The sequence below is a fragment of the Patiria miniata genome, unplaced genomic scaffold, assembly GCF_015706575.1.
Source record: "Patiria miniata isolate m_02_andy unplaced genomic scaffold, ASM1570657v1 HiC_scaffold_5, whole genome shotgun sequence".
NCBI lineage: Eukaryota > Metazoa > Echinodermata > Asteroidea > Valvatida > Asterinidae > Patiria > Patiria miniata.
In genome coordinates, this window is record NW_024037072.1 from 12,429,821 (window position 1) to 12,445,676 (window position 15,856).

Sequence of the window (15,856 nt, forward strand, 5' to 3'; positions counted from 1 at the left end):
CGCCGTTGGAGGCTCAAAGGAGGCCAAATGGTTGCCTAGGTTGTTCAGAAGTGGTACACAGGATGTTCAGACATCGCCATAGTCGCCTCTAATTTTTGAACATGTTCAAAACAGTCGCACAAAGGTCGCCGAGGAGGTTGGTTGCTCAAAGGTGGCTCAAATGAGGCAGAAGGGAGGCACAAGCATTGCCGTGGTTGCAGAATGGATGCACAATGGTCGGCCAATGGTCGCCACGTAGATCCGTTCTGTTAGAAATTCAATCTGGGCGATGCTTCTGCCTCCCTTTTGCCTCCTTTGGCCGACCAATAGCGTGCACTGAACGATGACTCTGGCGACCGCTGTGCCTCCATTCGGCGACCACGGCAACCCTTGAGCCACCATGGCCGTAGGTTGCACAGGGGAAGCACAGGGGAGGCAGGCAAGTGGCTCAGTGGACGCACAGGTCGCTCGTAGCTCGACATAAAAACGCCCGACAATTGCAGTTTTGGTGGTTCAAGTGAGGCACAAGGATCACGGCTGGAGCAGTTAAATAGAAACAGGATTTTCTGGGTTTAGGCAACCACTGGGCGTCCTGGCCATTTTTTGGTCACTCATAGGCGGTACAAAGGTCGCAGCCCTGTGTAAAGGGGGCCTTACTTGTGACTGGACTTGTGATTGCACTTGTGATAGACTCGACTATATCCCTTAGCTGTACTACATAATGAACAATTCTTGTCGTAATAATAGATATCAACTGTTGAAATCTTATGCCAATCTATGTCACTAATATTTAGAATCCTACCTCACATCATTTTGTGTTTCCTTCTTTGACGCTTCAGGTGTGTGGGGGTTGCTGAGAAGCAACTACTAGTGCTTGCACTTTTCCCACTCTACCTGATTCTTCTTGTTTAATAATAATAATAATAACAATAATAATGACCCTGGATTGGACATTTGGGAGGCATACCCATAGACTTGTGCATAAAATTGTTCAAACTTAAATGTGCCCTTACCCAATATTCCCTTGTCCTTTTTCCGCAACTTTCGGTATGTTTACTAATTAGACCATGGGCAACAAATATAATCTAATTGCGACAGGAAAATTGTGCCTCTAAAGGGGTGCTGTGACATTAGGGAGACATGAAAATGTCGCCCTAATGACCGATGTCTCCCATCGTGCGAAGAAATTACGATACCGTGTCTCCTTAATGGTACATTTACACGTATAATCTGTCAACTAAAGATATGGTACGAGGGGTTACCCTGTGCATGTGTTACAGTAATTTGTTTTAAATTTGACTGTCGGATAATTACTCTGACACCTTTAGGCTGTCGATTTGTCAATAATCCTCAAAGACAATGTTCTGTACAGACACCAAAATTCTAATTGCCATGTGATTTCCACAGGCTGCCAACTTGGCCCTGCATCTCAGACAGAAGTGGCACACGCTCTTTCTCCGTCGGATGCGAATGCCTGCCAAACCGTGGGCCCCAGGAGACGAGGCCGTCTTGAGAACCATCGTGAAAGTGCTCAGCAATGAGGAGCAGTCGTTGGGACTACAGCAGCCAGTAGGAATCGGGCAGAGACCAAAACCAATGGGTAAATGAGACTTGTAGGTTTGCATGTTGACTTGAACAAAGTGTGGATGTTTTGTGTGAGTTTTATCTCTCTTGAGCTGGGTGGTTCTGAGAAGAACTAGTTACTTTAACTCAACGTTTTGAAAAGTGTGCTCTGTTCGTCATCAGGAAACTGGGTGATTTATAAAATTATTTCAGAGTATTTCATAAAACAATCATTACAAAACAAATTCATCGTCCCGTTAGTGCAACAAAGTCGTATCTCCTAGAATGGCATAAACGCAAAACGCGAGTTTTACAATGTGAAAAGGTTGTATCTCGCTTAAAATAACCCGTCCGTACACACAAAGTCAATGGACGTCAAGATACGACCTTGTTGCACGGAGCGTATTCGCGCGAGATACGACTTTGTTGCAGAATGGAGTTACGACTTTGTTGCACTGGCGCGACGTCATGTAGGATGAGCACCTAAAGACACCCCGCTGACTCCAACAGAATGTAACACTTGTTTTCTGCACAGATTAGCCATTTCATACCCAAAGTTTAAGATTTTTATACCTTCTTTCAACTATCTCTTAAAGGGAAAATACAACATTTGCAAACATCGAAAAATAAAACTACCTAGTTGTTACGAAATACCTTACTAGGATGTTGGTAAATGACAGTCTAAAGCATCCTGCAAAATTATGGCACCTGGTGTGAAGTCATTTTCAAGAAAAACGGTACTTTTGTATACATTTCCAACGGTGGTCAGCCGACCACCGTTGGAAAACCTAACTATTTTTCAACTACTGCTCCATATTTAACCATTGGTTTTTTTTCTTCAGTCCAAATGTTGTTTGCTATTGGTTCCATGTTCATGAACGGGTGCAGGCCAGCTAGACTCATGGTTCCCTTACCTTACAGTTTTCCGGCATTTTTGATCCATTTCATTTTAGTGGAGTCGGGGAACCAGACTACTTGAACATTTCTGTTTTTCTTTGTTTATTCCAGCATTTTCGAACGCAAAACTTCAAACATGTCAGTGTAACAATATTTGTTCTATTATACTAACCCCCAAAATAGTTTGTTTCTGAAAATTACAGCAAAAGCCAGTGATGTACATTCCCTTAAAGGGCCCATGCAATGTAATTTGTTTAATGCAGTCCTTGAAAATGCACATTTGGGTCCCAGTTAACCTTATTTTCAATTTTCGTTTTGCCATTTTCAAGGGTATGTTGGTGCCTTTTTGTTTTTTTATGCTAATGCAAATTTCCATATTCATGAGCAAAAGTGTGATGTCATTTCAGGCAGACACCTCAACGCGTTACAGCTATCTCAGCACCAAAAGTTGCCAGAAGTTTGGATATTTTGCTGTTGTAAATTTTCTTTTCTTTGATGATTCGTTGTTGTGTCAGTACATGACAGTAAGCCAGTGAGCAAACTTTGCTCACAATGTTTTTACTGAGCAAACTTTTGGGTTCACAATTTGAACAGAAAACCCTTAAACTGAACAGTGTCTTCCTGAAATGACATCACAGCAACAGCGCCCTCAGTTGTCCGGAAAAGCATAGAACATTTTAAATATTTAAAGAAGTGCACTTAACAATAAAATGAACCAAAATGGGATGTCTATCAGTTTTCAGACATTTAAGACGTGTAGAAAGATTCACAAATTGTGTTCCTAAAAAAAAATCATTTCATGGACCCTTTAATCAATTCAGGCGATTCACAATGCAGTGCGCCACCAAGAGTTTGCCATGGAGAGTCAATTTATCAAGTTTACGGTCGACAAAACAAGGCCCATTTGAATGAGTGTCAGTAGACAACTTGGCTAATTTGTTATAGATTGAGGCATATCGTTCTGCCGATAACAAAAAACACCATATTGTTAAAAAGCAAAGAAAAGGGCAAACAGATACTCGAATATCATACGCTTACAAAACTACTGACCGGAAAAACTAACAACTTCAAATGTCCCGCGCTGCGAATTTGTCAACTATCTCCCAAAATGCACTGGGAAAAATGAACTCTCCATGGCAAACTCTTGGTGGTGCACTACATTGTGAATCGCCTGAATTACTTCTTCCTTTTATCCTGGGTTTTCTGATATCATTTATTGAGACAGAGCTTCCTTGAGTGATCCAGCACTGAGAAGTCCAAGTTTCTTCGCTTTCTTTGTAAATTGGCTTGAACATTGGTAGCATGTTTGTAAGGAATAATGATGAATTGTTCTCAATTGCAGCCATGGATCACTTCAACAACACACCGCCCCGTAAAAGTGTGTCCAACAGGTTTGGCCAACAGCCATCTCAGGTGAACCAGTCAGGTACAAGGGCAGGAACAACCTCATCTAAAGATCTGGAATTCAGTAAGTATTCCTCAAAAACAGTAAAAGAACAGTGACCCAGTCCAACCAAGTCAGCCAGATTTAAAATTAAAGGCCCTCAAATTGAAATAAAGAAGAAAACTATTTTAGCTGCCACAAAATAATGGACAATCAGCTTTCTCAGAAATTGTTACTCTATTAACCATTTTTATACAATGCCTGAATAAATCCCAGTCATCTGAATAGTGAGTAATTGATCACGTGTCTTGAATTATTCGTCCCAACCCACGGCCCAGCTGCACCGCAAAAATGGAAGGTCCATTCCGTGGTAAAATAGAAGCTATATTTCATGGTAAATAGAAGTTCCATTGCACTATCACACTACATGTATTTAGGCGTTGTATAAAAAACAATGAATGTTTAACATTCGTGCAATATGAAGAATACCTTCATTCGGTGACAGATGGAATGTTCCATTCCACTCGGCTTTCTCGTTCAGTATTTGTATAATATCTGACCCAACGTGTTTTGTTATTTCTGCCGTCTCTTTCCATTGTTGCGAACATGAGGGTGTATATTGAGTACATAAATTACTTACTACAATTACCACTGATTTTATGTTACTTTGCCCCCACAAAGGACCATCCACAGGCAGTACCAGGCAGTGGAATTGTGCTTCTCCTAATAAAACCAAACAACCTCCCGCTACTAAGCAAACATCCACACTCAATGCCTCAGCTCCTCCCTGGCAAGGAAGGACAGTGTACCACCGCAATAGTGGTGTCAGCAGCGGGATGGGACCTGGTGTCAGCGGCGGGATGGGACCTGGTGTCAGCGGCGGGATGGGACCTGGTGTCAGCGGCGGGATGGGACCTGGTGTCAGCGGCGGGATGGGACCTGGTGTCAGCGGTGGGATGGGACCTGGTGTCAGCGGTGGGATGGGACCAGGTGTCAGCGGCGGGATGGGACCTGGTGTCAGCGGCGGGATGGGACCTGGTGTCAGCGGCGGGATGGGACCTGGTGTCAGCGGCGGGATGGGACCTGGTGTCAGCGGCGGAATGGGACCTGGTGTCAGCGGTGGGATGGGACCTGGTGTCAGCGGCGGGATGGGACCTGGTTTCAGCGGCGGGATGGGACCTGGTGTCAGCGGCGGAATGGGACCTGGTGTCAGCGGTGGGATGGGACCTGGTGTCAGCGGTGGGATGGGTTCTGGTGTCAGCGGCGGGATGGGACCTGGTGTCAGCAGTGGGATAAACCCGAGCAGCAGTGGAAGAGTCAATAATTCCGCCTCTCAGGTCTATGGAGGTCAGCAAGGACCTAATGGGTCTGGCAATCCTGTTAGATTCTTCATCGTCAAATGCAATGATCCTTTGAACATTGAGCTGTCGCATAGCAGTGGTTTGTGGTGTGTGTCTCCTAGCACAGGTCAAATCCTCAGCAATGCATTCAAGGTAAGTGGATAATATTTTAAGATTATATATAACAAATCAAGCACACAACACATTTCATTTACTGGAGAATAAATTGCCTTCCTTGTTTATGATCATCTTAAGGTTTGTTTTTTTTTCCATAAGGGAAGTTTACCCTTCCTTGTTATTTTGGTACTTCTTTTTCAGCAATTTAGAATCGGACAACACGCTGATTATTTTGAAATAATCCCTCAATATTTTGTGGTTTCAACAGAGTTATAACTATTTTATTTTCTCCCCATTTTCTCCAGACCTCTCAAGCTGTGTTCCTGATTTTCTCAGTTCAAGGCAGTGGTCAGTTTCAAGGTTTTGGCAGGATGACCTCTGACCTGCGGTACACACAGACAGTAGAGTGGAGAGACAGCTGCATGAGGAATGGCGGGGAGTTTGGAGTGCAGTGGGTCAAAAGGTCAGATGCATTTCGTTGGTTCTTGATAATTCATTCGTGCATGCCATTTCTATGTTGCTTTAGAGATTGACACCCATTTTCTTACATATAGGCCCTACACTGAAAACGAAAAACAGATGGGGGAATTCTTAAAAAGTTAAAACGGAAACAATTGCTTGGTGGTTTTGGGTTGAAAATCTGGAATGTCTCACACTTATATGTGACCTGTTCTGTCAAAAGCAGACGCTTCTGGGCAGAGGTTGAAATTGAGATAGGGCAAAAAAACACTGTGGGGGTGATTGTTTTCGATTTTCTAATTTTTGCATATTTGTAACCATGAACATGTCTCAAATATACTATAAAATTTGAAACCCTGCTTTGTACTCTAAATATAGTATTTTTGATGATTTGTTAAGGTATATCAGTTAAAGAAATGTCACTTGAAACGGGTCTTAAAATAGACCCCAAACTTCAAAGTTTTTAACTGCCATTTTCTCCAGTTTTTACTTTTCGACACGATGAACTTCAAAATAGCATAACTTTGCCCAGGAATGACCGGTTTCAAAAATTAAATCACCTATTAAAAGGAAAATGTACATATTTTAACAATATGCAAGAATCTCATTTTTGACATTATGCCCAGAAAAGTCTGATTTTGACAGAACAGGTCACATATGTAGTCGCTTACTCAATAACATACATCAGAAGAATCTCGCTGAATTATCCCTCACTCGTTAGGACATTGTCGAATTTGTCAAAAAGAATTTTACCAGTTGAAAAGATAGATGTTACTGTATTTAAAACAAATGTCATGTAGTCGAATGAATTGTAGAACTTAAGTATTGGATTGATCTGATAACCTAAGTAATGGCCGCTTTTTTTCCTCATTCCATTTGGATACAAATCTTCACATGTACTGACACCATCATCAGTACATTAGTGAAAAATCATGACACAAACATGAAGAATCATAACAATGCAGAGGGTGTCAGTGCTAAAATACTACTAACATTTTGGAAGTATTTGTTTACCTTTGATTAAATTACACTGACTTGGACCTCGATCTCTTTATCTTGTTTTAGGGCCAATGTGAGTTTTGGTCAGACCCGTTCTATGCTGAATGCTTGGAACGATAACCAGAGAGTACAGCTTAGCAGAGACGGACAGGTGAATTAATGGCTAGAAGATGAAACTCATTATATCATAGAAATTGTCTTAGGAAATTAATTTAATTGGATTAGTCATGGGAACTGAAATCAACAACTCCCATCAGTCTGATTTTGTTTTGATTTTAGCATTACAAAATACATTTTGTTTCCTTTCTGTTGAAATCCCCCCCCCCCCCCCCCCACTTTCCCCAGGATACAGCAGGCTACGGGGTAAGAAATCTAAGATATTTTGGGGTTATTATTTATGTCTTGTGAATGTACAACATCCCTTTGAAATAAGAGGAGGATTTATTAAAACCCCCTCTTTTTCTATTGATTTTAGGAGTTGGACCCATCGCTTGGAGAGAGTCTCCTTCAATTATGGGCTCATCCTACTGCATCCTACGCTGGAGCTGAACACTCATCCACGACCTACTGGGGTCAAGAGTCAAGGGGTCAACAGGACCCCCAGCAAGGCATCCGATCCCAGAGTCCGCAAGTCACGATGCATGGTCAGAATTGGCCTGTAGAGGGCAGGCTTCAACCGCTTGCGCATTCCTCCCCAGCGTATGAGCAAGGACCGGCTGCTTATTGCAAGAAGGGGGTGGGGCCATCCGGTGATGGCATCACGGAGGATTATCAGAACGCAGAAGGGGCGGTTTCGAAGGAGCGGAGATGGTCAGTTGACGATGGAAGCGAGGGCGGTATAACGACGTACGACTGCGAGTACCAGTCAACTGATGGATTCTATGCTTCTCAAGTGCCTTATAATGACGGTAATTACCACGCTTGAAACACATCGTAAGCAATGTGGTAAATGTCCAGGGTTATGTTTCCAACATAGAAAATTCTAGTAACTGTACATTAAAGTTACAATGTATTTCTTGTATTTGGCTTGATGTTTTATTCAATCAAAATTGCCAGCAAACGAGTCAATACTTCTAGAATATCATAAGTTTTGTGTTGTATTTGAATTGAGGATGGATACTTATTGTTAATTTACTGATGTAAAGGTCATTTAAATGAGCTTTATATGTAACATGGCCAATCAATTGTGTGTTCCCATTCAGTATTGTCATATAAGTAATGATATTATTGCATTATCATCTTTGAAGCAGTTCATCACAATGGTTCGAAGTTTCAGTCAATTCGCAGTTGTCGGTGTTTGAATTGTCAATTTGTAACCCCTTTTTATCATGTAAAAGCTGAAGACAGAATCACCAAATCTCAATGCAATTGAAGTTTTTGCAATTTAAGATTTCCACTGCACCATGGACTAATAATACTGAAGAACCTGTCGATGTCATCTTGTCTGGAATGGTGGAGAAATCAGTCAGAATAAACTGTTTTTAGCTTTTCAAACTGAAACAATGAGGCTGGCTTGATGTGCAGATATAAAGAGTTACGATTCATCAATCATTTCACAGAATAATGAATGTTAGCTGAATCCCCGAATTAAGCCTTAAAACGTATGAATTGAATGTTAAAAAATATATACCTGTTCAAAATGATGATTTACAGTTTACATGGGCCACTTTAAGGTGTTTTGTTAAGATAACATATTTGGGATATCTACTTTTAGGAGACTTCCTCACATGTGACGAAAATCTGAAAGATTTGAGATATTTGAAGCTACATACACTATGTAACATTCAGTGTATTTAAATGTACTTATAATGTTGGGCAGACTTAAAAAGTACCAGATAGATCAAGTCAGGTTTTAAAGCTGTCAAAGGGTTCTTGTTTTGTTGAATTGAGAGTTAATTAAGGTGTGTGAGTTAATTGAAGAATGAAAGATTTTTTTAATGTTAAAAAGGAAGTATCTTGCCAGTTTATTATGATACTTGTTTTAAAACTTTTTTTCCTTCTTGACTGAGAAAAAAAAGTTGAAAATAATTATTGTTGACACCAATTTGTCTCAACCAATGTTGATTTTCATGAGTTGTTTATTTATCCCCTTATGGTTGCAATAAATTTGTTAATATTAAAAAAAATTCATTACTAAATTGCATTATTTCAGTATTCTGAGAAAAAAATATTTTAATTGACAGGGTGTACTTACATTAGCACTAAATATTGTATGTGCCCAACCTGTTAACAGAGTAAAAACTTGAATCTATGCTCATTGTTATTTCCATCATTCATGTCATCATGTTTTGAACATTTCTATCTTGAAATAACAATGGTGGCTTTTAGAGATCTTGGTGGTTTTAGAGTCAAACAGGCCAATTTCATATCTGAAATATTGTGCATAACTGGTAGTTTTTAATGTGTTAAATGTATGTTTGCCAGATATCAACCAAAGTTCAATACAACATTGTCATTTTGCAATGGTGTTACTAATTGTAGAGAACAATTGCTGTAAATCAGTAAGCGTTTGCAGCAAGATAATTTTGCGGCTCTATCTTAAATACCCAAATCTACTTGGACCCAGTAACTGGGGCACCAGAACTCCTTTTTTTGAAATGTTGGTTTGGATTGGATTTCAAACAAGGAATGGGAGTTCCAGGCCTCAGTTACTGGGTCTACAATCACTTTAAGATGTTCATGTTTGGTTGAAATTTAAATGTTGATGAACTTTAAATAAAATCTATCCTAAAACAATCAGTTGAAAGGTTTCTCTTTGATTGTGTGTTGTGTGGGTTTTTAACTTATAAAGCTTTCTGACAGAATTATAATATGTTTAATGCCAGGAAATACAACATCATTAAAGATGCGTTCCTCGTGCTGTTTTCGAATTTCACCTTGAAAATCTACCGATGTTTAGTTATTTTATTTTTTTCACAAAAATGGAAATATTGCCTGCCATACAATAATTCAGCTCTCACACGGAGGGTCCATGTGCGCATAATGAACATTTCTTTTCAGAGGGTTGCAAATGCCCAATATCGGAACCAAGGAGATTTTTCGTTAAAACAAAACACAAATTGAACATTCGAATCTATTTTTCCACCACGCACAGTATGCTGAGAAGTGTCGGACGCATCCCGATAAAAAAAAAAGCGGTCCGATTTATGACGCTGCATGCGAGCGCCCTCTTATGTTCGCCGTTGGACAGGTCGACCGATCGAGCAACATGGCGTCGACTTTCAAGCAGGATATGCCGCCGAAAGGCGGCTATCCACCCATCGATTACAAGCGAGTTCTTCCAAAAAGGGGGATGTCTGGTAATCATTATTATTCCGTGCATCATGCAGAACAATATTTCGTATTTATGTGCGAGTTTTTCCAAAATATTATCTTTAAAAATCTGTGCCAAAACCATGGACAAATGGAGAGATGTAACATTAAGTTAACCATTGGGGCCTACTACATGTACTTACATGACTTAGTACTAGTACTAGGGCAAGGAACAGATTTGGCCTAATAATTTATAATACAATGTAAATTGTAAGTCGCCGGAAATTTTTCCGGGATTTATTCATCATGAAATGAAATCCAAAAAAAAAGGCCAAATTTCATGATTGTCAATGTCTGTCTGTTATTGTGGAAAGAATGTTGCATCCTGACGCATTTATCATGTTTATCAATGAAGTTATTGCAAAAATGTTGAAAAGACATGAACCTGGGACTCCCCACACTTTGTACAAAACCACTGAAGTGGCAACGTCTGGATAGGCCTTCTTAGGCTACTACATTTCAGAATGTAGTATCTTGACGCCACTTCTGTGGTTGTGTACAAAGTCTATGGAGAGTCGAGTGCATTTTCAAAGTAGGCCTAGAACTAGGGCCTAGGCCTATTTTCTAGCAAAATTTGAAATGCTTCTCAGTCCCAGATTCATGTCTGTTCAATTTTTTGCAATGAGTGACCTTCACTGAGATGATAACATTTGATGAAAAATTCTTGTCAAAATAGTATAAGAACAAAGATCCACTTTTAGGGCTTACGACAGATGTACATGTACAAAACTTGTTTAAGTTAGCAACATTTATAACCAAAACAAGTGTCGTAAGAAAGGGTAGGGTTTTTGTTTTTTTTTGAGGGACAGACAAACATTTCGTAAGTTCAAAGCATTTTGCTCTGTGAGCAAATTACTGTGAATATGCTTGGGCGAATTGAAAAATCAAACTGGATTTTATCTATATTTGTTTCAGGCTACATGATGTTCGCTACCTGTGCAGCTGTCATGGGAGTTGGAACATTTTTCTTTGGCAGACACAACCGACAACGAAGGTAATAATCTTGATTTCTGCAGAATCCCACAAGATTCAATAGCAAACAAGTCGTGTGTTTGGTCTTGTTTATCTTTGCAGTCAAAACAGGATGATTGAAACCAATAAGGAGCAAACTGAATACTTTGCTGGCTGTCTAAATGTGAACTAAAATATTCAAAAAGTTATTTCTCATATTTTTTTAGATTAACACCAACCGTCGAAATGAAAGAATACTTCAGAATTGCATACAGAAAACCTTTTAACAAATCTTTTGTTTTTTCCTTTTCTAAGATTGTGGCAAAGAGAGGAATACGAAAGTTTCATCGGTATCATGCCACTCTTAAAAGCTGAAGACGATAGACAGTAAGTAAATGTGAAATGTTCCTTCTTGTTAGTTCCCCGTATGAAAAGCGTTAATTGCTTTTAATTGGCCAATGGCCATACATATATAATTACAGGCTTTCAAGTATCCCTACTTTTCCTACTTTTTTTTTTTTTTTACCTTACTCCTACTTTTCCTTCTTTTTCTTAAAATTCCTACTTTTTCCTACTTTTTGTCCCACAACTCTGAAAAATGAAATCTCATTGAATATTTTTTTCATAACACACTGTCATATGTAAATCACACAATGAAAGGCTTGGGCACAGGAGTACTGCAACTCTACTTCCAAGAGCTTAGTTGAGGATGGAGCACAATTCCTACTGTTGTCCTTTTTTATTTCTATTTTGATCCTACTGTTCTACTTTTTCACCTGGGTCTGCGTGAAGGCCTGTAAATATATATTTTTTATTTCAAAACTTGGAAGTAGACATAATTGTAACTTATTTTAAATGAGTGAAATGCCATTTGTAGGGGGTAAAGCCCGCTTTTTCCTGCCCCAACGAACCCTCCCCCTCCCTGCCCCAACCCCTCCCATCCCAACCTACCTAATAGCTATATGGTCCTCAACTACAAAGAATTATTTGTCATATTAGTTTTTGCACCACAAACATTACTATTGATCTAAGCAATGTACATTTTTTATTATAGTCCTTGAAATGCACCTTTGTGTCCCATTTAACCTTATTTCAACTTACGTTTTGTCATTTTAAATGGTATTTTGGTACCTTTTGGGCTTTTATATTAATGCAAATTTCCAAAGTCATGAGCAAAAGTGTGATGTCATTTCAGGCAGAAACCTCCATGTTGCAGCTACTCATGTGGAGTGCCATGGCCTAGTGGTCTAGGGGTAATTCTGCTGGTTGTGGGTTCGAGCCCAGCCTGGGCTATGCCATTTCTACGCCTAATATGGGTAGAGGCGTTATTAATGCCTTTCAGTGGACTAGTTACCCATCCCAACCCTATTCATACTGTGAAGAGATCAGATTATCTTGTCTAGTTTCAGTGTGAGGGGCTGGTTCTTCCACACTTTCCTCTGTAGCCCACACCTCGAGTGGCCTTTGGCCTTGTGATGGGCGATTTGCATTAAAAAAAATAAGCAAAAATTTCAGCACCAAAAGCTGCCAGAATATTGGATATTTTGCTGTCTTCTTGTGTTTTATTATTTGTTGTCAGTACATGGCAGTAAGCCAATGAGAAAACTTTTCTCACAAATATTCCAAAAGAGCAAATGTTTGGGTTTGCAACTTGGAACAGAAACCCCTAAACTGAACAGTGTCTTCCTGAAATGACATCACATGTCTGAAATCTAGTATTTGGTGACAGATCCAGTAGGAACTAGGATGCATGTCGAGTCCCTAACGTTTCACTTTCAGTTTATTGCTGACTACAAGGAACCATACTATTTTTTTGTCTTTCCAGGAAGTTGAAAATACTGAAGTCCAACTTTGAGCAAGAAGCGATCATAATGAAAGACGTACCGGGCTGGAAAGCAGGGGAGAGCATCTATGAAAGCAAGCGTTGGATGGACCCCATGTTGGTGGACCTCTACTACCTCCATCCCAAGAAAGTCCGAGACAAGGAATTGTTCGGCTTCTCCACCTATGTATGAGGTGGTTGTTGCTGTGGCAACACAGCAGGGATCAGTGTTTTTACAGTGTTATTTTCAAGGGTGGGGATGTTGCTTTGTTGCAGTGGTTGGATCAGTCGTGATCATAAATTGTGCATTAGTTTGTTTGAACAACATTTACATACGTTGTATCAATTATTTTTATAATTTGTACAACGTTTTTATCACATGGGACTTGTAAGACTGTTGTAAGATGTCAGAAACAATGGTCTTATCAATGGAAGTTATCAAATAGTCAAACCCTTACTCTTCAAAATTTGCCAATATTCAGCACCTGGTTTTGCAGAATAGATTCATAACCTAGCAGCACTTTTATAGTCATGATGTGTCCATTACACTAATGCACAGATGTGATATTGTGTATTGAATTTCAGTGTATTCTTACTGTTTATCAATTGGAAATGTTCAGGGAAGCATCTAAGTTAATGACAAAATGAACTTCATTTACATCATCGAAGTTCCATTTTGGTCAAACTAATCCAAATTCATGCATTTCCTGAGCTCATAATCACATTTTATTTCCAAAGTATGCAAGACATAGCAATACATGTCCTTTCAATAATCCTCTGTACTGATGACGTCACACTTTGTCTACGCCCGCGCTTTTCTATGGAGCTACGAAACAGTCATCCCCACTAGGCTCCCATAAGAAAGCACATGTGTAAACATAGTGTGACGTCATCAGTACAGAGGCTTATTATTCTGTGGTTTTTTCAGAGGTGAGTATGTTTACCTAGATTTCAATTTCAATGATTGCATGCTGACGAAAAGTTCTGAATAATTTCCTTGATTGCTTAAATTAATGTTTAGTTGAGATTGTGTGACAGTGTTTGTTTGATAAAACCGTATTTTATGAGCTAGGCCACAATCAAGCGCAAATACATAAGTTGTAAATAAAGTTAACCATCAAGTTTAATTCAACAATTTGTTGCCTATTTCCGTGTTTTTTTGTTTCTGTCTAGTTTGTGTATTTAGGTTCATTCACCACGAAAGCAAAGAGATTGCTTTAAGGGAAAGGACATTATCTGCAAACAAAAAAAGTGTATTTTGGCCGATTCGAGGGACAATGCAATAAATATGAAGTAGGTAAAAACTAACCTGTCGAAAATTTAGCTCGGTAGAAAACTTAGCTCTGTAGATATACTTTTTGGTAGTGGCACCACTTATGGTAATTTATTCGTACGTCAACGGGCCAATGTGTTTGTTCATAAGAACAGAGCAATGATATCAAGATCATTGTCATTTAGTCGACCCGTTACATTAAAGCATTTTTAAGAACGGTTGTCATCGAGCTACCGCAGTAGCCTAGTGGATAGCAAGATGAACTATGGATACAAAGATCCTTGGTTCGAATCCACGTTGTCGCTGCTCATTTTCGTCGACTGTTTTTCTTCTCCGAGTTTATCGTTGAGATAATTTTAATTTAAGGAAAAAAGAGAACGAGAACCCAAGTGTCTTGCAATGATTCAAAGGAAACACATGAATTATCTTAAGTGTACCACTGGAGTTGAGATACTGGCGCTACCATGTACTTTTTTGAGAAAACTCTGAAAATGCATCTTCATTTTCTCGCCGCAAATTAAAGCAGGGTTTCCTTTGAAAGTCCTCCCAAAATGTTCATAAATATGTTTTGACTTGTACCCTAGTGTGGTTTAATCCCCAGTTTGTCCCTCGGAGAAAATTATTCTCATTCACAGATAATATGTAACAGATTGCAAACTGAAACTAAATTCGGTTAATTAGTGGCAGTAATTTTTCTCAGTGATGGTTTCGTCCTAACCATCGCGAGGAACTGACGGCAAATTCCTCTTTTCTCGAAAATGACGGCATACTTGGCGCAATGATTTCGCAGGATATGCTTGATCCTTTTACAATCAAGTAGGATATTTCATATTTAGTCAGTTCGAACTTTAAATTTCGCAAATGTACCTTTAAAACTTTCAAACGTGGAATGACCCATGATGCAACTTGTTAGGCTTGGGGAAAATTCAGGCGTTCAACTTTGTCTTCATCACAGCTGATATTTATTACCGTATCAATGCTCTTTCAAAATGAAAACTAAAAAAAAAAAACTTTAAAATTGCTTTAAATTAAAAACAGCGTTAAACGTTTTCAGCGTCTCTAACCGGCTTTATTTCTTTCGGTGAAATGATTGTTAGATAATTCTGTTCTCTTTCAACATTCCTTTTAAATGGAATGTTGATAGAGAACAGAATTGCTTAACAGTCCTTTATTTGAGGTAGCTTTCTAAAGTCTGCTCTCTGCTGAAAAGCTCCATGATTATAGTCAGAAAAAAAAGAGGTTCTAGAATTCTCTTGTTTGAACTTTTCTTGGGTAAGGTTGGCGCGGACATCCAGGAACTTCTGCAATCTCATCTCGTTCCCAGACCCATCATCATAAAACTGAATAGGTTTCGAGTCTGGAGTGCTGAAGGAGCGCGCACGTGCTAATGAAAGTTGCAAGTTTTCATTGTCTGACGTAAGCCGCGCTGCCCTATTGATGTTTTATATGTACATGGACATAGGTATTGTTTTATACAGTCTGGGATTTTAAATACCTCTGTATCTGGTCAGTTGATGCAAAATTCCTCGAGGCCAGAATCCCACAAATATGTAGTTGGCCTGTATACATAAAGTGGAATGTGCTTGCTCACTGTGTACTCCCTGGCCACGAGTTTCATGTGAGAGGCGGTCCACGCGGATACCTCGAAATGCTCTATACTAGGACCACATAATTGCGTTCAGTTTACTTTACCTAGAAATGGGAGTGTTTTGGGTGTGGCCTTTCCTTCCATACTCCGACACGTCAATGCACGGCTTTCC

General features: G+C 39.5%; 2 protein-coding genes across 4 annotated transcripts in view; both read left to right on the forward strand.

Annotated features, from left to right (window-relative positions):
* Nucleotides 1-9,488, forward strand: part of LOC119741080 (3'-5' RNA helicase YTHDC2-like) — a 35,005-nt gene extending 25,517 nt beyond the window's left edge. For 2 of the 3 annotated variants that reach the window (XM_038216742.1, XM_038216743.1), the window contains exons 27-32: nt 1,387-1,579; nt 3,782-3,907; nt 4,505-5,316; nt 5,586-5,743; nt 6,805-6,889; nt 7,214-9,488. In XM_038216742.1, coding sequence (XP_038072670.1) covers nt 1,387-1,579; nt 3,782-3,907; nt 4,505-5,316; nt 5,586-5,743; nt 6,805-6,889; nt 7,214-7,663 — 1,824 coding nt within the window. In that variant the 3' untranslated portion in view covers nt 7,664-9,488. The remainder of the gene's footprint in view (nt 1-1,386; nt 1,580-3,781; nt 3,908-4,504; nt 5,317-5,585; nt 5,744-6,804; nt 6,890-7,213) is intronic. The other variant, XM_038216744.1, reaches the window with a different exon arrangement.
* A 413-nt stretch (nt 9,489-9,901) lies between these two features.
* Nucleotides 9,902-13,958, forward strand: LOC119741832 (NADH dehydrogenase [ubiquinone] 1 alpha subcomplex subunit 13-like). Its single transcript, XM_038217742.1, has 4 exons — nt 9,902-10,037; nt 10,966-11,044; nt 11,317-11,388; nt 12,827-13,958. Exons 1-4 carry the CDS (start codon nt 9,911-9,913, stop codon nt 13,014-13,016), a joined length of 468 nt encoding a protein of 155 aa, XP_038073670.1. The 5' UTR covers nt 9,902-9,910; the 3' UTR covers nt 13,017-13,958.
* Nucleotides 13,959-15,856: the final 1,898 nt, after the last annotated feature.

Coding starts and splice junctions, on each gene's coding strand:
- LOC119741832 (XM_038217742.1), top strand. CDS start 9,911: ATGTTCGCCGTTGGACAGGTCGACCGATCGAGCAACATGGCGTCGACT. Junction 11,045..11,316: donor AGACACAACCGACAACGAAG/GTAATAATCTTG, acceptor TCCTTTTCTAAG/ATTGTGGCAAAGAGAGGAAT. Junction 11,389..12,826: donor AAAGCTGAAGACGATAGACA/GTAAGTAAATGT, acceptor TTGTCTTTCCAG/GAAGTTGAAAATACTGAAGT.